This window comes from Hippopotamus amphibius, chromosome 17 (assembly GCF_030028045.1).
Source record: "Hippopotamus amphibius kiboko isolate mHipAmp2 chromosome 17, mHipAmp2.hap2, whole genome shotgun sequence".
Lineage (NCBI taxonomy): Eukaryota > Metazoa > Chordata > Mammalia > Artiodactyla > Hippopotamidae > Hippopotamus > Hippopotamus amphibius.
This window is the reverse complement of record NC_080202.1, coordinates 4,543,533-4,568,110: the sequence shown is the minus strand read 5'-3', so window position 1 is coordinate 4,568,110 and position 24,578 is coordinate 4,543,533. Positions and strand designations below refer to the sequence as shown.

Genomic DNA, 24,578 nt, shown 5'->3' with positions numbered 1-24,578 from the left:
ATTTAAAGAATGACCTTGGGCATGTCTGGGGGGCCCGAGGGTCGCTCCCCAGGCCCCCCTCCCGGGGCACCCAGCGCACTCAGACGCGGGGTCGCCTCTTCCTGGTGGTCACACGTGAGTAGCAATAATCCTGTTACCCAGAGCGCAAGGGGAAGCTGGCCCGCGGAGATCCCCTCCCCCCTCGGGGAGGAGACCGGGGCAGCCTGGCCACAGCTGGGACGGAAGGCGTGAGAAACAAGATCCGGGTCATGCATGCAAAGCCCAACCTTACAGTTTTATCCTTTTAAAATAGACATACCTATACAGGATATAATATTTGTATATATGAAATCTATATTTGTTTAATTTGAGCCATTCAATCTAAACCCGTGTACAGGTGTACAATGAGAAATTTAAATGCTTTAGTTATTTTTCCCAACAAAGTGTAAAATAGCCCTCCGACGGGCGGGATTTGCAAACTTTTGACGTTAACGGCTTTGCTCGCATCCTGGCAGGGCAGCTCAGTACCCAATTTGTACCGGAGCCCGGGGGTTGAAAGTTACCTTTAAATACATGTACAAATAGTTGTCAAAAGTAATGTTATTAAAATAGATTTATTATCCCTGAGCGTGGCCTGTCTTCTTGTTTTAATAACAAGCTCGTGGGGACACGGGAGTTGACGCAGGGCACTGCCACAGGGAGGACCCTGAGGGCACGGCGAGTCCTCGGTCTCTCAGCTGCTGCTCTGTTCTGCGAGGGAAGCGTGTGCCAATCCGAGAGGCTTCTGTGAAACTCGCGCACTTTTCAAACACTAACCTCAGCCGTGCTCATCCCCAAACAGAGGGCACCGGAGCGGCCCCACGCGGTGTTTCTCAGCCCTGTAGGACGGTGACTCTCGCTTTCATTACGGGGCAAGAGCCAGCGGCCTGCCTCCGCCTTCCCCGGAGCCGCTGCACAGGCCGGCCCAGCTGCCACGGCTCAGTGTGCACGGCTTGACGTCTGCCACAAACCAGGACGCGGAGGGGTGGGGGCTCCCGGGGACGGGCTCCACAGGTCCCCGCTGCGATCAAGCTCCTCCTGGGTACCCGGCAGCGCGGAGACGGCACCGGGACGAAGCACCGGGGTTCGGAACGCGCCCTTCGCCGTGCCTGGAGCTTGGCCCCCGTCCACAGCCCAGCGCTCCCGGGACCCGGCTGCCTGGGCACAGAGGGGGCGGCGTGGCCGCAGCAAGGTGGAGCGCCGCCGGCAGCCGCTCTGCAGCCCCCGCGTGCCCCCGGGCACCGCGCAGCTACTGAGCCCTGACCTTCTTGCTCTGCGGGCTCGGGGGCTGCTCGGCGGGGGCCCGTTTCCGCAGGGGCTCGGCCTCCTCCCCGGCGAGCAGGGCCGCCCGCACCTGCCGCAGCTCCCGCCGCTCCCGCCGCTCCTCCATCTCCTCCAGGTCCCCGGCGAACAGGGCCTTCAGCGGCGCCATGAGCTTGGGCACCGTCGGGAGGTCCCCCAGGCTGACCTGCAACAAGGACGAGGCCAGGGTGAGGCCGCCCCGGCTCCCGGGCACCGGCCACACCCTCCTCGGCAGACGCAGCCAGACAGGCCCCGCCTGAGCGCTCGCAGGGAGAACACCGCCTCCCAGGCCTGTGCGGAGGCTCACGTGATGTCACTGTGGGGACCGACTGGGCCTCCGAAAGGCTCTCAGTGCCTCGTGGCCAGAGGCCGGCCATCGCACGGGGAGGGGGGCGTCTCTGCCTGGCCCCGCCCGCCCAGGAAGGCCACGCACCTTCATGTGGTCGAAGGCGATGCCGACTTTCTCGTTGAAGTCGGGGCTGAAGAGCGGGACCTTGGCGTAGCGCTGGCTGAAGTGGTTCAGCATCACGAAGTGCGCGTTCATCCGCATCCCTACGCCGATGGCCTGGGAGGTGGTGCTGCGGCGACAGGTGCGCGAGGCTGAAGGCGGAGCCGCGCAGACCCCGCCCAGGTCCAGGGCCACAAGCCCTCCCAGAGCCCGTCTTCCCACCTCCCCCAAGCAGCGCGGGCTCTGTGCTGTCAGACCTCCCGCCAGCGAGGGCCTCTGAGGAAAGCAGGGGCTTCCTACTTGGGGCAACACAGCGCCCCCTTAAACAGCCCTAGATCTGCCCCCTCCCCGGCTTCAGCTTTTCCACGCATTTCCAGTTCTTTCCTGAGCCGCGCCTCCCCCCCAACCTTGCCTACTCGGCTCTGCAGAAGTAAAGGTGGAGGCGCAGGAGACAACTGCCCGGGGTCAGGGGCCCCCAGGGCCCTTGGCGGGAAGCAGGCTGGCCCAGCACCACCCGGGGGGAGCGGGAGGGCCCGGGGGACGTGGGCGCAGGGGCTCCGCTACCTGTGTGTCTTCTCCAAGGCTTCCTCTTCCAGACCATCCTCCAAAGTGGCCTCGTGGATCAGGAGAGTGGCATCCTTCCCTAGAGAAGCAGCACTCGGCCTGGGGTCGCCACAGCACGCGCCCCCCGGACCTGGGATGGCCACCAGAGGTCGTCGGGGGGACCAGAGGTGACTGCCCCTACTCACCCATCTGGACCAGAGCCTCGCAGGGCATGGTGTCCCCCGAATAGACCACTTTCCAGCCGGACGTGTGGACCAGCGCACAGCCGAAGGCGTGCTTGCAGTGCCGGACCAGGCAGGTCTGAAACTGCGGGAGCAGGTGATGGGCTCGCGGCCAGGCTACCGCCTCGCCCCCGCGGCACACGCTCCTGTCCCCCAGCTGCCCTCCCACGCCCGGGCCCTTGCCTACCTCCTCCAAGCCACAGGTTTCCAGCAGCAAACTAATCAGCCTTCCCACTTCGGGGCTGGAGACCTCAGCTCCCTTCTGAAGGCATTTAGCAGGAATGATACTGTGAGAAGATAAATCATTTACAAAACAAACGTTTAACTGAAAGTGCAAGTCGCTGACTGGAAAGGTCCCCAAAGTCACTTATAAACAAACACAATGTAATTCCATCCCTAAGACCGGGAGCGAGGGCGCTCAGCCCGGGAACTGTTTCTCGGAGAAGTGCTCGCAAAGATCTAGCAAAGGGGACAGAAGTGACGTCGGCCGAGGACAAACGCGTCACAGCCAAGGAACGCGTGCAGGTGGGGCCCCCCGCCTCCGGCCTCCGCCCGCGATCTACGCCGCCGCGCCCGCTCACCTGACGTGGTGCAGCAGCGCCTGGCACTGGGTGTGGTACTGCTGCAGCCAGGCCCGGAGCTGGGTGGGGGCCACCACGAGCAGGGGGTGGCACGGCTTCCCCAGCGACGCCTGGAGGGGGGAGAGGAGAGCGCCGAGCACACGGCGGACGTGTCAGGGAGAACGGGCCGGGGCGGCAGGAGGCGTGCGTAGGTGTGCGTGCGCGCGCCGACTCACCAGAGCGCGCGCTCTCTGCAGCAAGATGTTCAACAAGCCCTGGGAAAGAGAAGGGGACAGATCAGCCACGTCCAAACCCCAGGGTCCCCTGCCCTCCGTCAGCCGCGTGGCGAGGGGACCACCTGCGGCCACGGGCTACACGTGCCACCGGGCTTTCGCACGCGCCCAGGGCCCGGTGGGAGTGCGAGGCCGGAGGAGGAAAAGGAAGTGGTCCGCTCACCGTGTGGTGGTCCGCGTGCAAGTGGGACACGAACACGGCGGCCAGGGTGCCCAGGACCCGGTCCACATCGTCCCCGTAGTGGCGGCACAGCTGCCCGAAGGTGCCCTCCCCGCAGTCCAGCAGCAGGGACGTGTCGGAGCTGTGGGAGGAGGCGACGGGTTTATTCGGGGAGGAGAGCAGGGCGCACCCGGGTGCCCGTCTCCCAGGACCGCTCAGCTCCTCCCAGAGGAGCTACGGTCAAGGTGAAGGTGGTCTCGCACATCCATCCTGGTGACACACGACACTGTCCCGATGCTCGGTGATGTGCACAGAGCAAACCTGGGGCTGCACAGATGCCGGACACCTGAGAGGGTGTCTGCGGCAGGCAAGAGTGAGGACGCCCAGTCCTTAGGAGACCCGACTGAGCTGGAAGGAACGTGGCCGCAGCCGCAGCGGCTCCAGGGCGCCGTGCTCACTCCTAAGAGCCCTGAATGCTCTGGGTGACCAGACACTGTAGACGTGCATCCGGGCCCAAGTGGACGTGTCCACCCTTACAGCCCATCTCAGAAGCTCTGCTCCCAGGACAGAAAGCCGGTCTCCTTCACACCTTCGAATTCCTCCTCCAGGAGCAGCCCTGACATGGGGAGGGCTGCCCCTGCTTCCAGAGAGGCGCCTCTGAGATGTTCCTTTGGGGACCTCGGGTGGGGACGTGGCCCGGGGACAATGGCTGCACCAGCATCCTCAGCAAAAAGCCAGGGCTGCTTTATAGAAGCTTCTCTGTCACCAGAGAAACACACCCAGATCTGTGCGCTTCTACGTCAGGGCGCATCTCACAACCGCCGTGTACATTTAACACGCTATTCTGTTGTCTGCCCTCCGCCACGAGTGCCAGGTGACAAAGCACAACTTAAAAACGAGCCTGGCTTCCTGCAGACGCCCAGGCACGAGCTCCAGTTCACGGCGGCCCTGGGCGCTGTCCCTGCGGATACTACCAGGGAAACCCCGGAGGTGCCACTGAAAGCATCCTACCGAGGGCTGCACACAAAACACACGCGGAGGCCCGGAGCCACTCGGCCGCCCAGCGGCACCAGGGAGGGGCATGGGACGGAAAGGCAGACGCCAGTCCCGGCCCAGGGCGCGTTCACAGGAGGCACGTGCAAGTCACCGAGGCCATAAAAGCCCCCCCCGGGGCCCCCTGCCAGCCAGCCTGGGGGAAGCCCTGCGCGCCCGGGCTCGCACCTGACGTTGAGCAGCGCGGCACTGACGTTCCGGAGCTTCATGGGGATAGCGGACCCCGTCCCGAGGAAGACCACCTCCGGGTACCGGCTGCTTGCGTCTGTACGACACACGTCCGAGGTCACCGCTTTGCGCCGGAGGGGAGCCCCACGTCCCGGGAGGGCCGGGTCTGACCTCCTGACACACGGGCCTGGCGGGGGGCTGCCCGGGGAGGGCACAGGGTCCACAGCCCTTCCTCCCCGGGGCCGCTCTGAGCCTCAGGGAACACGGGGCACCTTGCGTGCTGCGAAGCAGCGTCCACCTCCCGGCCGGGGCCCACCCGGCCCAGGTGCTGCCGCGCTGGGGGCGCTCGGAGGGCCGGCCCCCGCAAGGACGAGGCAGGGCCCTGCACGGCCTCCAGCCCCGGGGGCACGTCCGCCAGCGCGACCTACACGGGCCTCGCATGACGTGCCAGCCAGAAGCCCGCTCTCAGCCCGCGGCACGTGCGCCCGGGAGGTCGTCCTCCCGCACCCGCGCCAGCCTTGCTTCTCGCCCGCATCCGCGAGTTGCAACCGCCCTGGGAGAAGCGGCTACAGGCAAGAGCTCACAGGGTTCCCCGATCAGCTCCTCCCGTCGGGGCGGGGAGAGCCCCAGAGCCGCCACCACCGCCGCTCGGCGTGGCCTCGTCAGGACAGCCTGGGCGCCTGGGCGCCGTCGCCTGACCTCCGACCTGACGGGTCGGGGTGGGGCTGGCACTGGTGGTTTTAAACAGAGGCCAGGGCAGCACTGGCTTAAACGCGGGGGCTGCGTGGCGCCACGCTGCCCCTCTGGTCGGTGCTGTGCGAGCAGCTGCAGGAGGGCACCCGGTCTAGCTCACCCGGGGCAGGGCCGCCCTGTGCCGTCCTCCTGTACTCCTGCACGCTCTCCTGGAAATGGGGGAGCTCCAGGGCCTCTGCAATAAATTCCTCAGGGTCACAGGTCACGATGGCATCCCTGCAAGAAGGCGGCGTCTCAGGGGACCAGAGGGGGCGTGTGGCCCTGAGCGAACACCCTGACGTCCAGGACCAATCCCTGGGGACCCTCTGCAGAAAGTGCTTTCAAACCTAAGTGCCTGGGGCAGCTCCGCCCTCCCGCCGGGTAGACCCTTCCCCAGCTCGGTGGGTCTCACAGCTGCGGCTCCTCAGAAGCTCTCCGCTCAAAGCCTGGCGGGACACCCCCAACCCTGCTGACATCCGGGGCAGGGATGGTGGGCGTGCCCTGCGCAGCCTCCCCAACCTCTACTCACTAGACCCACTAGCATCGGGCATGCCCTGGGGGCCGGGGCGGGGGGCTCTGAACGTGCCCCAACTCTTCACTGTCCAGCAGTGGTCCAGAAGGTGGGCTGCCCTGACACAGCAGCGTGGCCTGCCAGGACACTTCACACCACGGGAGACTCAGATTTCATAAACTAAAGACGCAGGGCAGTAAGCACCTCTCACGTGCCTGGCTGGAGTGTCAGCCGGCAGCGTCTTTCTGGATGGCACCTTCCGTTCACCAGGTGCCCAGGCAGTGCCCCCCCCCCCCCGATCCAGGAACACCCCCACCCTCTGAGACAGGGCTCTCCCCAAGGACTTTTACATAAAGCACTTGTTTCATTAGCACAGAAGCCTGGAAATGCCTCTGATGAACAAGCACTGTATCTGGATATGGTGACAGCCTCGTTACCAAGACGCTACCGTGATTCGGGAAGAGACCGGCATCGCGTAGGGCCCTAAACCCACGGTGTACACCTGTATTTTAACATCCCACATATTCAAAGTTAGGAAAACACAAAACGTTCAGTTGTTATTTCAGGGGGACGGGAGCACAGGTGACTGGCTTTCCTGCTCTGATGCAGAGGCCTCGCGGCCGCAGAGCCTGAGACACTGAGCACCCGGCCCTTCCCAGAGACAGCCTGACCCCGCCCCCACCCGGGACCACACCGACCTCTGCCACTCTCGCCGGGGCCGGAGCTGGTACTTGAGGAGACACTGGCCACGGACGATGGGCACGTGGGAGGTGGCGCCTCCATCCTGCAAGAGGCAGAGAGAGACGGAGCACAGTCTGTGGGGGACAGCGGGGGGGGGGGGGGGGGGGGAGGGCCACCAGGGACTGGGCTGCACCACTACCTGTGGGCGGAGGCTGGCGAGCGGGGGGAAGATGCCGGGGTGGATGAGGCCCAGCTGCGTCTGAGTCTTGTGGCTGCGGAGGTTGTGGACCGACTCGCAATTCTCGTTCAGGACCAGGTGCTGGGTGTCGGGCCCAAACCTAAGACGGACGGACGGACGGACAGCTGTCACGGTGGCCTTCTAGGAACACTCTGGCCCACGGGCGGCACTGGGGACAGGGAGGTCATGTACGGCCGAGTGTTCGAGTGTGAGTGACCCATCCACAGCGGTCACCCTAAGAGGCCAGACACAGCCCCGCTCCTGCTCTCAGAGCCCAGCATCTCTGCAAAGTCAGGGCCTCTGGCCATGTGGGAAGGAACACCGGGGCATCCAGAGACAGGGCTGGGGGCCTGAGAGCATAAGGGAGCACGGCGGCGGGGAGAAGAAAACAGTGCTGGACGTCAGCCCCCAGACCCCGAGGAGCAGAGGACCAGGGCGCCCAGGAGGAGGGCGGCGTCACCACACGCCCAGTCCAACCCCAGCAAGCGCTTCTGCCCAGAGCCTGGGCCCCACCCTGCCGGTCACTGCATGTGGGTGTCGGCAGGATCAGGGAAAGGGAAGCGTGCTTACACGAAACAGAAGCTGCGACTCTGTCCTCCCAAGTCCCTTCTTTAGGAAACACGCAGGGGATCAGCAGCAGAGACGGGATGTGTCCCGTGCTCAGGGCAGGGAGGGCGCAGACGGGGAGGAAACCAGCCCCAGGCAGGCGGACACGTGCAGACACGCGCACCCACGGCGCCCCTTGCAGGCACGGTCTTCCCAGCGTGGACGCCCCTGGAATCCAGGGAGGGTGGGAACCCCAGGGAGTGATCAGGCGGGGAGCAGGTGGAAACGCGGCTGGCGCGCGCGGGGCTCCTACCTCTCCATCCACTGCTGGTACCTGCCGTCCAGGAGCACGTGCTCCGGGGCCACGTGGACCACCAGGGCCACAGGGGCTTCGGCCTTTTCTTGGAAACTGGGAGGAAGGAAGCACAGGGGGGCTCCGCTGGGTCAAGTGATCAAAGTCGGGACACACGGATCCAGGGCCGAGCTGGCTGTCCCGAGCCGTGTCGGCTCTCCCCTCTCCGCCCGGACACCCCTCCGTACCTCCGGAAGGCGGCGTTCTCACAGAGGGGCTGAATGAATCCTTCGTCTGGACATTCCACCACGACGAAAGCCATCCCGGGGTCCGGGGGGGTGCAGATCTCTTCAGGCAGAATCTGTGAAGTCACTGAGGTCAAGGTGTGCTCCCAGGACAGGCGCTCAAGTCGCCTGCTAACACCGCATCACCCCCAGAGCAGCGCCGATGGACATGAGATCACCACCTGCGCCCTTCCCGCCCGCTCTGCTGACGCCAGCCCGGCGGCCACCGGCGGGCAGAGGGCACCTCACACCTGGAGTGGGCAGCCCGGGGGGCGCGCACGGTTCTCTCAGGTCGTGTGCTCCCAACGTCCTTACATAATTCCCTGGGGCCACGCACCCGCATTCCACCCTTACAGGGTCCGCCCCGAGCTCAAGTACGAGGGAGAGCATCCGTCCTATTAGGAGCACCCCCATCCTAGAGACAACCTCCAGGAACGCCCGCGCTGATGCACAGGACGAGCCTAGATGGCAGACCCCATCTGACTGCTTAGCCGAGTGACGAAGCCCAGGCCGTCCTCTCCCCTCACAGGCGGCATCCGGGCCCTGCCTGTCACTGCTGAGACGGCGGCAACGGGGCACCTCACCTCTCTTCCTTCGAAAGTGATGCTTTTCCCGTCCTTGACGGCGGCGATGATGGGAGCAATGGCGGCTGTTCCGCTGAAACGAGAGGCGCGGCCTGGGTGAGGCGGGGCTGGGGGAGTACCGTGCGCCCGGGGGGCCCCGGCCGTCCCGCCACTCACACTGGGAGGCCCAGCTCCTTCGCTTTGAGTACCAAGAAGTTCCCCTTCTTCACGTGGAGCTGTAAGGAAGAGAACTCCGTGTAATTCCAGAGACCGATGAAGCAGCTTGGTTCTCATGATGCGTTTTGAAGTCACTTAGTTCAGCACTAAAAGCTGAAGGGTTTAAACCTGAGGTGCTTTACTTCCCACCACTCACTCCATGCACACGTAATAAAACGAGTCCATTTCCATGTCGAATAAGACATGTCCTGCAAGTACCTGGAGGAGAAAAGGCTGTTGCTTTAGCATCCTGTGCTGGTCAAGTAACGGCCAAAGGAGCGTTACCAGAACACGTTACACAGACACGACCACGTACCCACCGTGTGACACGGCATTCCAGGGACAGGGACAGGGTAACAGACTGTGGATGGTTTTTCTCCTCTACTTTTCATGTATTTGGCAAAACTGTGCTGTTGCTTTTATAGCAGAGAAAAGTTACAATAAAAAATTCCTAGTGTTCTTGTACTATGTTGAATGAGAAAAAAATCCCAGCACAAAACCTCATAATCAATCTGTACTTAAAAACTCATGTCCTGACGTTTTAGAGATCCACATTTCACACCTAATAACAGGAAAACGTTAGAAATGGCATAAATGTTAAGTCTTTCAGGGTTGACTTACATTTGCATTTCAATTTCTTCCTGTAGGTCTTTGTAAACTACCTGCCTTTGCTTTTAGCTTCCTGAGTTAGGGAGCTACTCTTAGGGACACGTCTCCAGTTTGGATCCAAAAGCCTTATTAGGATTCTAGGAGTTTCTACCTTGGAACCTGCAGGAATGAAGGCAGCTCAACGTGTGCATGTAGGACAGAGATGACAGAACTTGGAGGACACCTTCAGGTGACGAGGTTAACAAGCGCCATGGTGCCCACAGGCCCAGGTGAAACTGGATGGAACATTTCTAGTGTTGAACAGGGAGGTCCGGCCTCAGGCAGGCAAAACCCGTGCTTCCACTACAAGCTGAGCTCAACCCATGCAGACAGCTGTTCCCATCTGAGAACAGGGCCCACGGCAGCAGACGGCTGTCCAAAGCCCAGGCTCCTATCAGACGAGAGCTTCTCAGACCCTCACGCCCCGGAGCCTGTTCTCTCCCACCTCCCAGAGCTTGAACTGGCTTTGCTTTACCGCCTTCTGAACCCTCCGCCTACAGGCAGCAAACTGTCAGAAGAGCAAAGGGGCTGCAGACGACCCGTGAGAGCAGCGCGCAGCAGCAGCAACACGAGGGAGGAGAGAGGCTTGGCGGGGCTCCCAGGACAGCGGCCCCCAGACAGCACCCCGAGCACGCAGCGCACCCTCTGCTCGACACCACCTGTTCAGGAAGCCTCAGTGCAGCGCCACTCGCGAGATCACTGTGTAACCGCTCTAAAACATGACGCTGCTGCCTAGAAATTCAGGCACACAGAATTAAATTTAAAGAAAAGAAAAAGAAAAAAGCAACCAAAAGAGTGTGGGGCAGGAGGAAGTGCTGCCGCCTGGGGCCGTTTCCCGAAACAACACCTGTGAGCCCGCCGTGATGGGCACTGAATAGTCACGGGCCTGCGGGGCTGTGAAGACAACACCCCTGCCCTCAAGACGTGTTCAAAAGAGGGCGGACCTTCTAGAAACCAATCTCCAGAGGCACCTCCTCCTCCCCGTTTACAAAAACCCCACGTATCGGCATCCTGAAGTACCAGACAAATGCCGATCAAACCTACAAGGAGGGATCACCTCACAGGGCCAGGAGGGCCACTGTGAAAAAGGCGACCAAGCCAGAAAGGCTGGAGAGGGTGTGGAGAAAAGGCAGCCCCCTACACCGGGGGTGGGCATGTAGACGGGTAACAGCCACCGTGGAGAACGGTGTGGAGGCTCCTTAAACCATGAAAACGAGAATGAAGTCAGGACACTCTCAAGCACCAGAATTATTCGCAGAAATAAACTCCGAATCGATGAAAGAGCTCAACGTAGGGACGGACACCCTGAACTCCTGAGGGACATATGGGCAGGACACGCTTTGATACACATCACAGCAAGTGCCTATCGGAGCCACCGCTGTGAAGAATGAAAAAGAAATGACAAGACCAAGGGGACCCATGCACCTTAGAAGCCTTGGCACAGCAAAGGAAAACCCGACACGCAACAAGACCACCAGCCTCAGAGTGGGGAGAAATACCTGCAAACAAACAGGCCCACAAGGAAGTCACCTCTAGAACCAACAGCTCCTGCAGTTCGATAGCAAAAGTGCAAACAACTCAACAGAAAATGGGCCGAGGGTCTCGATAGACCTCTCTCCACAGGAGACACACAGATGCCATCCAGCCCGGGACAGATGCTCAGCTTCACGACTGATGAGAGACATGCCAATGGAAACCACAGCGAGGCATCGCCTCACGCCGGTCAGGAGGGCCACTGTCAAAATGTCCACAAGCAACACAGGCTGGAGGGGGTGTGGTGAAACGGGGACCCCTACACAGTGGGTGGGAATGGAAACCGCTGCATCCACTACGGGAACAGTATGGAGGTTCCTTCAAACACGAAACACAGAAGTCCCGTGGGACCCAGCGATCCCACTCCTGGGCAGAGACCCCCAGAAAACCAACAATTTCAAAGACACCCCAGCGATCACGGCAGCACTGTGTACAAGAGGGAAGACCTGGGTGCGACCTCAGCGTGTAAGGACAGGTGGATGCATACAGCAGCAGGGGGTCCGCAGACAGTGGGATAGTACTCGGCCAATAAAAAAAAGCCAAATCCATTCCCCTGAGGCCTGGTGACCCGGGCTGGTGTCATGTCCCTGGAGCCCGAGCAGGCCTGGGTCCCAGGCTGGCCTGCCGTGGGATGAGGGAGCTGGGGAGCATATGCCAGCCAAGGGGGCCCCCCTCCCCTGAACCTGGAGTGCATGCTGCCCTCTGCAGGGACCCACCACGTGCAGATCCAGCCAGGCCCTCTTGCGCGGAACCAAGCCAGGTGCCCCCGGAAGACGGTGGAGCCTCTGGGCTGCAAGGGCTGGGAAAAGCCCCCCGACCCCGCGCCTCCTGCCGGTGGGGTTTCTGCTGCAGCCTCCTTCCTGAGGGCCCCCCCACAATGGCAGCTCCCTCGGCGGAGGCCTGTTGCAGGAGTTGGGACTGGGTGGGGGTGAGTGTGGGGTGGGCGGGAGAGTGTGAGGGGGAAGAAGCCAGGAGACGCAAGCCCTGGGTGTCCCTTCGGGCCCCTTCTGCTCTGACCACGCGGGAACAGGACTTGCCCTCGGGCTCTGGTTGCCGGGGTAACCAGCATCCGGCATGAGGAAATGCCGCCGCCTGGTGGCCGTTTCTCATAACTACAACTTGAAAACTGGTGCTCAGTGGCCCTTCATCTTCACAAGGCCCCTGGGGCTGTAAATGACATCTGCCCTCAAGACATACCCTGGGGTCAATCCTGGCAGAGAATTCAAAACAGGGCGCCCACGTTCAAGAAGCCAATTTCAAGAGCTCAATTATATACACACTGTACTTATTTAAAAAAAAAAAAAAGTACAAGGTAAGATACTCAACATCAGTCAGTATTCAAGAAATGCAAATCAAAGTTACAAGGAGGTGTCACCTCCCAAGGGTCAGAGTGGCCATCATCAAAAAAGAAAATCTACAAGGAATGAAGGCTGGAGAGGGCGGGCGGCAAGGGGAGCCCTCCTGCCCTGCTGGTGGGGAGGTAAACTGCTGCAGCCACTACGGAGAACACCATGGAGGTTCCTTAAAAAAATAGAGATGGGGTTACCGTATGAGCTGGTAGTCCCACTCCTGGACTCAGATCCGGAGAACATCCTAATTGGAAAGGACACGTGCACCCCTATTTTCAGGGCCGCACTACTTACAACAGCCGAGACCTAGAATCACCCGAAATGTCCAGAGACAGGTGAGTGAAGCACACGTGATACACATATACAATGGAAGACCACTCGGCCACAAAAGAAAAAAGAACCAACTAATGCCATCTGCAGCAACAGGGAGGGCCGAGAGCTGATTCTACTCAGCGAAGTAAGGCAGAGAGAGACAAACATCATAAGCCATCACTTATGGGGGCATCTATACATTCATACAATGCAACTCATTGACAAAAGAGAAACAGACTCACAGACGGAGAAAGCACACGTGTGATCCAAAAGGAAAGGGGGGTGTGGTGAGTTAGGAGGTGGGGATGCGCACACACACACTAAAGCAGGCCCCAAGATAATCAAAGAGGCCCTGCTGAACAGCACAGGGAGCTCTACCGAACTCAATGGGAACGTCTCTGGGAAAAGAACCCAAAAAAGAATACATGTCTGTCTGTGTCTAATGGAATCCAGTTCCCGTATGCCGGAAACAAACACAAACATGGAAAGCAGCCTACTCCAACATACAATAAAAATTAAATTAAAAGAAAAGAAAAAAAAGCCACCAACAAAAAGAATGGAAATGATGCCGCCTGGGGCCATTTCCCGTAACACCTGTGACTCCGGTGTGATGGGCACTGAATACTCACAAACCTGCGGGGCTGTGAAGACAACACATCTGCCCTCAAGACACGTCCTGGGGTCGGGTGTCGAGAAAGGAATTCAAAAGAGGGCGGACGTTCAAGAAGCCAATCTCAAGAGGCACCTTTGACTCCCCGTTTACAAAAAACCACACAAAAAGATGCTTCACATCGCAGACTAGTAGAGACGTGCCAATCAAATCTACAGGCAGGTGTCGCCTCACACCTGTCGGGGGGGCCACTGTCAAGAATTCGATCAACAGTAACCCTGCAGAGGGTGTGGAGAACAGTAAACCCTCCTACACTGCTGGCTGTCATGCAACCTGGTAACGGCCACTATGGAGAGCAATGTGGAGGTTCCTTAAAAAACTAACAACAGAACTAAACAGGACCCAGAGTTCCCACTACTGGGCATACAGACCAAGAATGTGCCATAAGCCACATAAAACCATAATCCAAAGAGACACCTGCACCCCCGTGTTCCCGGCAGCGCTGTCCACAGCAGCCAGCACGGGGAAGCAGCCTAAACGCCCGTCAGCAGAGGAGTGGATGAGGAAGAGGGGGCACGTGTATTCAATGGAATATTGCTCAGCCGTAAAAAGGAAGGAAATTGGGTCATCGGTAGAGACATGGATGTCTGCAGAGACTGTTATACAGAATGAATGGAGAGAGAATAAAACAAATATCACATATTAAAGCATATATGTGGAATCTGAAAAAAAATTGGTAGACAATCTTATTCACAAAGCAGAAATAGAGACACAGATGTAGAGAACAAAGGCATGGATACCAAGGGGTAAAGGAGGGGGTGGGTGGGATGAATTGGGAGGTTGGGATTGACATACATACAGTATTGATACTGTGTATAAAATAGGTAAGTAATGGGAACCTACTCTATAGCACAGGGAACTCTACTCAATGCTGTGGTGACCTAAATGAGAAGGAAATCCAAAAAGAAGGGATATGTGTGTATGTATAGCTGATTCACTTTGCTGTACAGAATAAACTAACACAAAATTGTAAAGCAACTATAGTCCAATAAAAAAAAAGATTAAAAAAAATCAGTCCAATGTGAGCAGCTTAATGACCACAGTAAAAGGATAGAAATTTAAACGGAGTTGAAGGAGTCTCAGTATAGGCTTGATTCATTTCAAGGGAAACAAAGCTTTTTGTGAAAAGTAGTCTCTTGATCCTTCTCAAACTCTTCCAAAAAACTGCAGAGAAGGGAACGCCCCCAAAGATATTCTATGAAGCCATAATCACCCTGATACCAAAACCAGACAAAGACAACGACTAAAAAGAAAATTATAGGCCGGTATCTTTGATGAACACAGATTCAAAAATTCTCAACAGAATATTAGCAAACTGAATCCAACAACACACAAAAAAGATCACACACCACAACCAAGTGGGATTCATCCCAAGTTCCCAAGGATGGTTCAACACATAAATCCACGTGATACACCATTTCAACAAAAGACAAAAACCACACCATCATCTCAACAGATGCAGAAAAAGCATTTGACAAAATTCAACATCCATTCTTGAGAAAAACTCTTACCAAAGTAGTTATAGAGGGAACGTGTCTCAAGATAATAAAAGTTATTTATGACAAACCCACAGCCAACATAATACTCAATGGGAAAAGCCGAAAGCCTCCCTGCTAAAATCTGGAACAAGGATGCCCACTCTCACGTCTTCTATCCAACATAGCACTGGAAGAGCTCGCCACAGCAATCAGACAAGAGAAAGAAACTAAAGGTATCCCGATTGGAAGAGAAGAGGTAAAATTTTCATTATCTGCAGATGATATGATACTATATATAGAAAACCCTAAAGACGCCACACAAAAACTACCAGTGCCGATAAACGAATTCACCCAGGTGGCAGAATACAAGATTAACATACAGAAATCAGTTGCGTTTCTTTACATCAACAATGACATATCAGAAAAGGAATGTAAAAAAAAAATACCTTTTAAAATCTCATCCAAAAGTTAAAATACTTATGAATAAACCTCACCAAGGAGATGAAAGACATATGCTGAGAACTATAAAACATTAATAAAAGAAGCTGAAGATGATTCAAAGGAATGGAAAGATATCCCATGCCCTTGGATTGGAAGAATATTGTTAAAATGGCCATACTTCCCAAAGCAGTCTACAGATTAAACGTAATCCCTATCAAATTACCCATGACATTTTTCACAGGACTAGAACAATCCTAAAGTTCATATGGAACCACAAAAGACCCAGAATTGCAAAGCAATCTTGAAGAACAACAATAAAGCTGGAGGCATAACCCTCCCAGACTTCAGACAATACTACAAAGGTACAGCAATCAAAACAACATGATACTGGCACAAAAACAGACATAGGGATCAATGGAACAGAACAGAGAGCCCGGAAATAAACCCACACCTATGGCCAATTAATCTTCAACAAAGGAGACAAGAATATACATTGGGAAAAACACAGTCTTTTCAGCAAGTGGTGTTGGGAAATCTGGAGAGCTGCATGTAAGTCAATGAAGTTAGAATACCCCCTCACACTACACACAAAAATAAACTCAAATGGCTTAAAGACTGAAACGTAAGACATGACACCATAAAACTCCTAGACGAGAGCATAGGCAAAACACTCCTACATAAACCATACCAATGTTTTCTTAGGTGAGTGTCTCAAGGCAATAGAAATAAAAACAAAAATAAACACATGGGACCTAATCAAGCTTAGAAGCTTTTGCACAGCAAAGGAAATCAACAACAAAATGAAAAGACAACCTATAGAATGGGAGAAAATACCTGCAAACCATGCAACCGACAGGAGCTAATTTCCAAACATACAAACAGCTCATACAACTCAACAACAAAAAGCCAAACAAGCCAATCCAGAAATGGGCGGAGGACCTAAACAGATATTTTCCCAAAGACGACAGATGGATGGCCAACAGGCACATGAAAAGATGCTCAACACTGCTAATTATTAGAGAAATGCAAATCAAAACTACAATGAGGAACCACCTCACACCAGTTAGAATGGCCATCATTAAAAAGTCTACAAATAAATGCTGGAGAGGGTGTGGAGAAAAGGACACCCTCCCACACTGTTGGTGGGAATGTAAGTTGGTGCAGCCACTATGGAAAACAGTATGGAGGTTCCTCAGAAAACTAAAAATAGAATTACCATACAATCCAGCATTCCCACTCCTGGGCATATATCTGAACTATAATTCAAGAAGATCCGTGCACCCCTATGTTCACAACAGCACTATTCACAACAGCCAAGACATGGAAACAACCTAAATGTCCATCAACAGATGAACAGATGAAGATGTGGTACATATATACAACGGAATATTACTCAGCCCTAAAAAAGAATGAAATAATGCCATTTGCAGCAACATGGATGGACCTAGAGATTATCACACTAAGTAAAAAGTCAGACAGAGAAAGACAAACACCATGTGGTAACACTTATATGTGGAACCTAAAATGTGATACAAGTGAACACATCTACGAAACAGAAACAGACTCAGAGACACAGAGAACAGACCAGTGGTTGCCAAGTCGGGGGAGGAGGGGGTGCAGGAAGGAATTGGGAGTCTGGGATTAGCAGATGCAAACTATTACACACAGGATGGATAAACAAGGTCCTACTGTGTAGCACAGGGAACTATATTCAATACCCTGTGATACACCATAATGGGAAAGAATATGAAAAAGAATGTGTGTATGTGTATAACTGAGTCGCTTTGCTGTACAGCAGTAATTAACACAACATTGTAGATCAACTATACTTCAAATTAAAAAAAAAAAATTCCTAAAAAAAATAGTCTTTAACTTCAGAAACTTATCAACTATTTCTGAAGTTCAAGAGGGAAGCTCACAGCCAAATATGAAACGTGTCTCTAAACCGACCCTGGCTGGAAGAGAACGTGAAAGTGCACACAAGCGTGAGTGGTTTACTGGGAACCAGGGCATCTATCTCCTCTGAACACGGGTGACTTGGTAGGAGCTGCCACCTTCAATTTACCGGAAAACCTCAGGTCACCAGACACGTGTTCGCGTAGAGCCGCCGGCAAGGTGCTTACCTTACAGACAAAAGCTACGACCAAGGAGGGGTCCCTGCTAGGCGTTTTCTGGCCGACACCTGAGGAGAAACAAATCCGACCACACAAGGTCAATGGCAGTGTTTCCAGCTGTCACAGCTCAGTGATTGTCTGATACCGAGTCCGACTTCACACAAACTTAAATGGACGGAACTGTTCAGATACAGAGGTGGAAGAAACACGGGTATCTTTTCTCAAGCAGAAGTTTTCTTCTTCCTATTTGTGTTAAAATCAGAGTAAATGAAAATGCAAAATGCCAACCAGAGAATGGCAAGTGAGATGTGTAAAAAACGGCACATTTTACCTGGAAGTGGAGATGAGTGGGAAAAATAAGCTATAACGTGCTTTACAAACAAGTGTAAGAATATGGGAAATAATGCAAAAGCTACAAGGTCCGCATAAACAACGTGGCTGTCAGCCCTCACCGAGACACCCAGAAAGCACGGCTCAGAGGGCCGGCCCCTTCTCGCCCTCAGACAGACACGGCCTCGGGGCAGAGACAGGAACTTATCAACCTGGCCCATCCCTGGACAACAGTGTCCTCAAGCAGCCCAATTCCTCTCCTCTTGGAGTTTTAATCCAGTTTCCCAGTGGGCTGTGATTCTAGGAGAAAAGGTGCAAACCCACTCGCTGATACGACTGTCTTGCCTGCTTAGCTGTTAGCTTCTGCACTCAGGAAAAGTTAACTAACTTGCAATACTGTTGCCGCTGGCACTGTGTTGGAACACCTCTGTGTGGGGTCCTGCACATACATGGGTGCACATGCAAAGAAGTGATTTTGATTTGGGGATGATGTGCTACACATGAAAAGGGAATTCAAGAGAAATCCAAAGACTGTGTAATGAATTGTGAAGACTTAATGACCTGTACTGTAAAATGAAATAAACACTAATTTTGTACCAAAAAAAAAGAGGAACACAAAAGCCTGTGAATCAGTCGTTTGCCAGGCCCGGCTCTTCCTCTGGGTAAAGTGAACCCAAAGCTTGGGGCCCCCCGAGGGCTGTGGACTGGCCCTCACAGTTCCGTGTGGCCACCGTTACAACCTCTCACCTGCCCCACAGATGCCCTGATGTGACAAGAAAAGGGGTCTGTTCTGTACACACACAGATTCGAACGTAGAGCAGAAGGAGGCAGCGGATTAAGACAGGCCCCGCCCCGACCGGACACCATTACCGTCCGCCCGGCGCTGGACCGCTTCCACCGGTGCCGCGTCTGCAGGCTGCCCTGGACTCAGCCTCTCCGGACTCAGCCTCTCCGGACTCAGCCTCTCCGGACTCTGCGGCGGCTGCCGCTGCCCACACGTCTGCTCACCTGGTCGGGAGGGAAACGAGCCAATGACACGCCCGGCGGGCCGCCTCCCGCCCGGCTGTGGGCCGCACGCCCGTCCTCCTCATCCTGTTTCCGCCCAGCTCCCAGCCCGACTGCAGGGGGACTGGAGCCTGTGCTGAGTGGGAAGCTGGTTTACCCGCTGCCATCACTCTCCGCACAGACCTGGGCCCCAGGCTCCCCGTCTCCACAAGGAGCAGCATACTTGGGCAGTCAGGTCAGTCTCAAGGTCAAAGAAAAAAAAAAAAAAGCCGGGGGTGGCGGTGGGCAGCGGACGCTTCCCTGGTGGTCCAGTGGTTAGGACTCCAAGCGTCCACTGCAGGGGACCTGGGTTCGATTCCTAGTGGGGGAGCTAGGATTGAGAAAGCCAAAAAAAAAAAGAAAATTCCCTGCCCTAAGAGGCGGGCGCACAGCGGCTGGGCTCAGGAGTCCCCCTGCCGGCCCCTGCGAGCTTCCCTGTCCTGCGTGCGGGCTCCGCACTGATCACACACACGTGGCTAAGGGTGAGCAGCCGCGCGCCGGAGAGAGGAGCGGGGCAGGGGCGCACCAGGCTGGGGGGCGGGGAGGATGCGTGACGAGAGCGGGCCCGCCGGCCACGTGGATCTGGGCCCGGGCCCCGCCCCGGCCGCACCCCTGCCTCCCTGTCCCGGCTCCTCCCCCCGCGCTGGGGGCGCATCCGCACCTGGCAGGTGTCAGACTCGTTAACGGCGGAGGAAACGTCGCGCCGGCCCTGCGTCCCACTCGGTAGGGAGAACCGGACACGGAGCGTTCGCCAGACCCAAGGGCAACAGGGACACGTGCAGACTGCGTGTCTCCACGCCAAGCCCACACCATTAGGCCCCGGGGCCCGGAGAAGGTTCTCGAGCCCTTCTGACCCCAGCCACACTCCCACCGGCTGCCGTTCGTGTTTACAAACAAGGCTCAGCTGCGCCAAGCTCTCCACGTGCTCGCGCCGCAGGAGGGAGCTCAGACCTGTGGCAAATGACCCCGGGCAGTAAACAGGCTGCTCTGCACCTCTGCGGACACAGCCTGACTACCCCACACCCCGAAGTGCAGTCACTCTCACTACACACGAGTGTCTGTCCTTAAGGGCAGGAACCAAGGTTTAACTCCTCGGCTCAATTTCCTAGTCATGCTCAGAACACAAAGCCAGGTATGCAGCCCAGGGATCAGGCAGTTTCTACTGCCAGCTGCCCTCCTCGCCTAGAACCTACCTCCTCCTGCTCCTAAAAAATGTGGCTTTTTTCCTCCAAGCTGCGCAGCTTGCGGGATCTTAGTTCCCTGACCAGGGATTGAACCTGTGGCCCCGGCGGTGAAATCGCTGAGTCCTAACCACTTGGCCGCCAGGGAACTCACAAAAACGTGGCTTCCTACTCACTGTGGATGGGGATCTGGAAGACCGTCATGGTCTCGTCCTTGTACTCTGGTGCAGAGTGGGGCCGCACGGCTACGGGGAAAGACACAGGAAAGTGACTACAGGGCAAACACAGGCGTGAACATCAGCTCCAGATCACCGCCCACCAGCAACTGAACGGCTGTGGACTTCTGGCAGCAATCTGCACTAAACCCAGAATTTCTGAGTAAATGAAACCAGAATTTCTAAGTGAAAATGTTAAGGAAAGCAGCAAAAAACATATTTTCACCAGCCACTAATACTGAAGTCAGTGATCACGGGTGATGACCCGCTAAAACAAACACGAAACCCAGACACATGCAAACAGGCAGCACTGCGAGGCCATAACCGATCCTCTCAACTCTGAGAGCTGGGACATCTTTTTGAAATAGAATCCTAGTGTTTCTACAGAAGAACGAGCTGGAGATGCACGGGGCCACGCCGGCACCCTGGCCAGACCTCCTCCAATCAGGCGGCCACACGCCTCCCCGCACAGCCAGAGGTGCTCACAGCCCCACTCCCCGCAGGGAACCCAAGGCCACTCACTCGCAGGTGCCAACCGCCTGCAGGGCGCCAGGCACGGGGCACACCGCAGCTTTTATCCCACGCCTGCCCTCCCTGCCCGCGTCTGGGGGAGTGAGGCGAGGGCACAGAAAGCACAACAGGCAGTATTTTAAAAATTCATCTCACGTGGATGAAGCAATGGATCTTTAAGGTTTAATTGTCAGGTTTTACGGATTCTGATTTGAGAAACGGGGACATATGAGAAAGAAAATGGCAGACGGTGAGTCACACTCGAGGACATACCCAGGTCTATGCCTTTCAATGGACCAGAAAATATCTTGATAGCTTCCAGGTACTTTTCCTAAGAAAGAAAAAAAGGGAGCAGTTACGACCGCACAGATGGAGGACACAGCACAGGTTCAAGTATGTGAGAGGCTCAAAGGTACCGCCATAAAACAGGTCAGAGAGTGTCGTGAACCTTCCTTCATAGAAGTATTTACTGAGTGTCCGGCATGTGTTAGATGCCAAGGGGTCAGCAGTGAGAAGACGGGGTCCCCGCCCTCACAGAACTTAGAATCCAGGGGAGGAGACAGACACCACGCGAACGGCAGCCGGCAGCGGCGGTGCTGAGTGCCCTGCACACGTGGCCACCACGGCGGGTGGAATCCAGCCCCTCTGGGGGGTCAGCGAGGTTCGTGAGTAAACACCCTCTGAGCTGAGCCCTGGGGTTCAGAAGGACACAGGCGGGGCGAGGGGGGACCTGGCGCGTGGACAGAGGCCCGAGACGGGAAGGGGTTTCCGTGCGGAGCTAGGAGCCGGCCCTGCAGTCCCGCCTGGTGACCGGGGCAGAGGGGACGTGGGAAGCATCATTCTGGAGGCAGACTTTACAGGCAGGGCTGGGCGACGAGCACCTGGGAAGCGAGCCCTCACGCTAACAACGTGTACGCGGCCTCTCACCAGTGTCGTAAGCTGGCCTGGAAGGGGCGAAACATCTACCGAAGTGACTGAGGGCTTCGCACGTGCGACCTCGTTTAACGCTCGACAGCCGCAAACCACCTCACAGATGCGGACACCGAGGCTCCGAGAGGGACGGGAATTGGATCGGGGTCATGCAGCCAGTGAGGTTTTGGACTCAGGTGTCTTTCCCTTGAAAGGGGATGTGTGTACGCCACTATCAATTGTCTGGGGGGGCAGAGGGCTGATGTGTGAAACTGGAAACCCTTCTCACACGGAAACGGAGCGCGCAGCTCTGACAGCTGAGTCGGGAGAGACTCACCAGCTGTGGAGGTCCAGAAAGCACACACTTGGGAACCCCCGTTTCCTTTAAAGTAAGAATCATTCCTAAAAAGGACAAATGATAACATCAGATCTCTCATCACCCTGACCCACAGCGGCTGCCGGGAGGGGCACTCCTTGCTTAACTCGCTGTTTTTCTCCTTGCTCTCATTCCGACTTCTAGTTAACAGGGAACACGTGCAGAGCAGCAGGCACGCTGGCCAGGCTTACGGAGGACACCAAACACCACGCAGATGCCTCTAGAATGCGTAGGACTTGACACCAGGGTGAGGCACCTTGGGTGCAAAGTTACACGAGTCCAAGGCAGGCCACAGATTCTGCACCCTGGGTGCCTCCTCGCCTCGCCTGAGTCTCAGCTCTGGGAATGAGACTGGCTCAGCCTTCACTCCCTCCTGCCCACTCCACAAACCTTACAGAATTTGACGGCAGAACAATCTCCACCTTTCTAGTTGACAGACATAAACAAGGGGGTAATCTGGATACCGGGTATCGGTGTGTAGCTGATGGTCTCGTGGTAAACACTGATATAGTTCCTGTAATCACCATCACCACACTCTCCCGTCTGTCCCGCACCTCCGGTCCAGCAACTCAGTAAACGAGGTGGGCAATTAACACCTGAAGGCAGCGTCCTCGTTAAAAGCTACTCCTCTGAGTCAGCTTTTGATTCTCCCTGCTGCAGCTGATGGGGCTGGTGTAAAAGGAATTCCAGCTCCCCCAGATTCCCAAGTCGGCAAAAAAAAAAAAAGGGCAAGGCAGGTTAAAATCCCAGAGACCTCCCCCCAGCCTCTGACCTGGGAAAAAATATACTCACCACACAGCCCACCAACGTTAGACCAGTGCATTCGGGTCAGGAATATGTTGTCCAAACGAGACACCTTCAGCCTAAGAAAGAGAAAACGTTGGAGCAGCACAAAACAGACTGACCAGGGACCCTTCCTCCTGCGGTAAAAATGATACTGCGCAGGGCCCTGTGGGGCTCCTGGGCACAGAGCCTTTCTGTGTCCCCTAGTTCTTTGATGATAGGAAAACAGCCTTCATTCAGCCTCCATGACCTTCCCTGAGTTCCAGTGGGCAGAGTCAAGCAATTGTTAATTAGTGAAGGGAGGGGATGCACCTGGGAGAAAGGGCAAGAGCAGCCTCGGGGCAGGTCCTGTTTCCCCAGCAACAAGACACACAACAAGATCTTTGAGCCATTTTGCAGAACTTGAAACCCCCTCCAGGTGCGAGAAGTGAATGATTAACGATTAACCCACAGGCATGTAGACCCCAGACCAGCTGGACCTGAAGGTTGGTGATGCTGACTCCTACTTAGCTCACCACCCGCCCATCAGAAGAAGGCAGGACCCTTCCTGCCTAGATCCTCACCCCTGACCGCGAGCCCCGCCTATAAGACCTCTCCCTATTCCCCGGGGCGGGGGGCCCAGTTCCTGAGGCACTAGCCACCGTGTTCCCCCTCTGCCTGGCAAAGTAATAAAGCTGCTCCTTTCTCCTCCTCCAAAGCTCTGTCTGCGTATTTCTATTTGGCATCCGAGATCGGAGGCCAGGTTTTCCTCAGCAACAACACTCCCGCCTCAAAAGCCGCACCGTCATCCACACCCCACGCCACCCCGCAGGGAAACGGGTGGCTCACTTGTGCTCCTGCATGAGTCGCTGGACGCCTTCCCCGCAGTTGAAGAGATACCTAGAGGACGAACATTCCACCAGAGAGTCACAAGATTCGGTTCTGTGAAACCTCGGCCATCGTTTAGATGCTGTGCTGGGAAACTAACTAAAAACCCACGCTGTGCTACCAACCGCGTGTGTGCCCTCGGCACGCTGGGTTTTGAACCCTCCTCGGGAAAGGCGGAAAGGGGGCTGGCGCTGGGTGGGCTCGTGCTGGGGCGAGATGGGGTCCTCTCCCCATCACCTCCCTCCGCACACCTGCCCACCCCACACACCGACGAGGCGGCCCCGGTCCTCGGCTGAATCCCGGGGCGGGGGGGGGGGGGGGGGGCCGGGGCCGGGGCTTGGTAAGGCAACGCTTGTACCCAAGTCGAAAGGTCGGCGGGGCCCCCCAGAGCCACGCGGGCGGGGAGGTGAGGGAGGCAGGCTCTCGCCTCCACACTGTGAAGGAGCGGGGGTGGGTACCAAGCCCCGGGGAGGGACCGCGATGCTGCGGGCGCTCGGCACCGAGGCCGGCGGGCCGGGGCTCGGCCAGGGGACCCCGGCGCGGGGGACCGACCGGTTGAACTCGGAGAAGACGTAGAGCGCGGCGCCTGCATCCCGGCCGCCGGCCGCCACCACCTGCAGGTACACGGTGTTCGGGCCCCCGGGCCCCCACGACGGGCCGCGCTTCTCCCGCGCGCGCAGGTGCCGCAGCGGGTCCTTCGGCGGCCGCGGCCGGCGGGCTGCGCCCTGCGACATGGCGCGCCCGGCCGCGCCGAGCAGCCCCCGCAGCGAGCGCAGCGCCCACATGCGCCGCTGCTTCCCGGACCGCGGTGCGCCCGGCAGCCTGGGTCCGCGAGCCCCCTCGCGCCGCCGGCCCCTCCCGGTCCGCGCGGAGTCCCAGCCAATCAGCGCGCCGCCGGCCGAGCCGCCCACCCACGCAGGGCCGCGAGCCCAATGGGGAGGCGTCTCGCCGCTCCGGAAGTGCCCATT

At 56.8% G+C, this 24,578-nt stretch overlaps 1 protein-coding gene across 2 annotated transcripts; it reads right to left on the bottom strand.

Moving 5' to 3' along the window:
• Nucleotides 1–256: 256 nt before the first annotated feature.
• On the bottom strand, nucleotides 257–24,578 carry ELAC2 (elaC ribonuclease Z 2). Of its 2 annotated transcripts, XM_057716037.1 has the most exons (24): nucleotides 24,163–24,576; nucleotides 23,572–23,622; nucleotides 22,753–22,823; nucleotides 21,922–21,986; nucleotides 20,949–21,006; nucleotides 20,127–20,195; nucleotides 18,596–18,733; nucleotides 17,405–17,463; nucleotides 8,812–8,870; nucleotides 8,656–8,728; nucleotides 8,036–8,148; nucleotides 7,809–7,904; nucleotides 6,911–7,049; nucleotides 6,729–6,814; nucleotides 5,641–5,756; nucleotides 4,788–4,884; nucleotides 3,570–3,708; nucleotides 3,350–3,388; nucleotides 3,135–3,244; nucleotides 2,741–2,840; nucleotides 2,518–2,638; nucleotides 2,333–2,411; nucleotides 1,754–1,898; nucleotides 257–1,486 (listed from the first exon to the last, which is right to left on the bottom strand). In XM_057716037.1, the coding sequence occupies exons 1-24, from the start codon at nucleotides 24,393–24,395 to the stop codon at nucleotides 1,268–1,270; spliced, it is 2,475 nt and encodes an 824-aa protein (XP_057572020.1). In that variant the 5' UTR covers nucleotides 24,396–24,576; the 3' UTR covers nucleotides 257–1,267. The 2 variants fall into 2 exon arrangements, with proteins under 2 accessions (XP_057572020.1, XP_057572019.1); XM_057716036.1 differs by having other exon boundaries at nucleotides 6,729–7,049; nucleotides 24,163–24,578.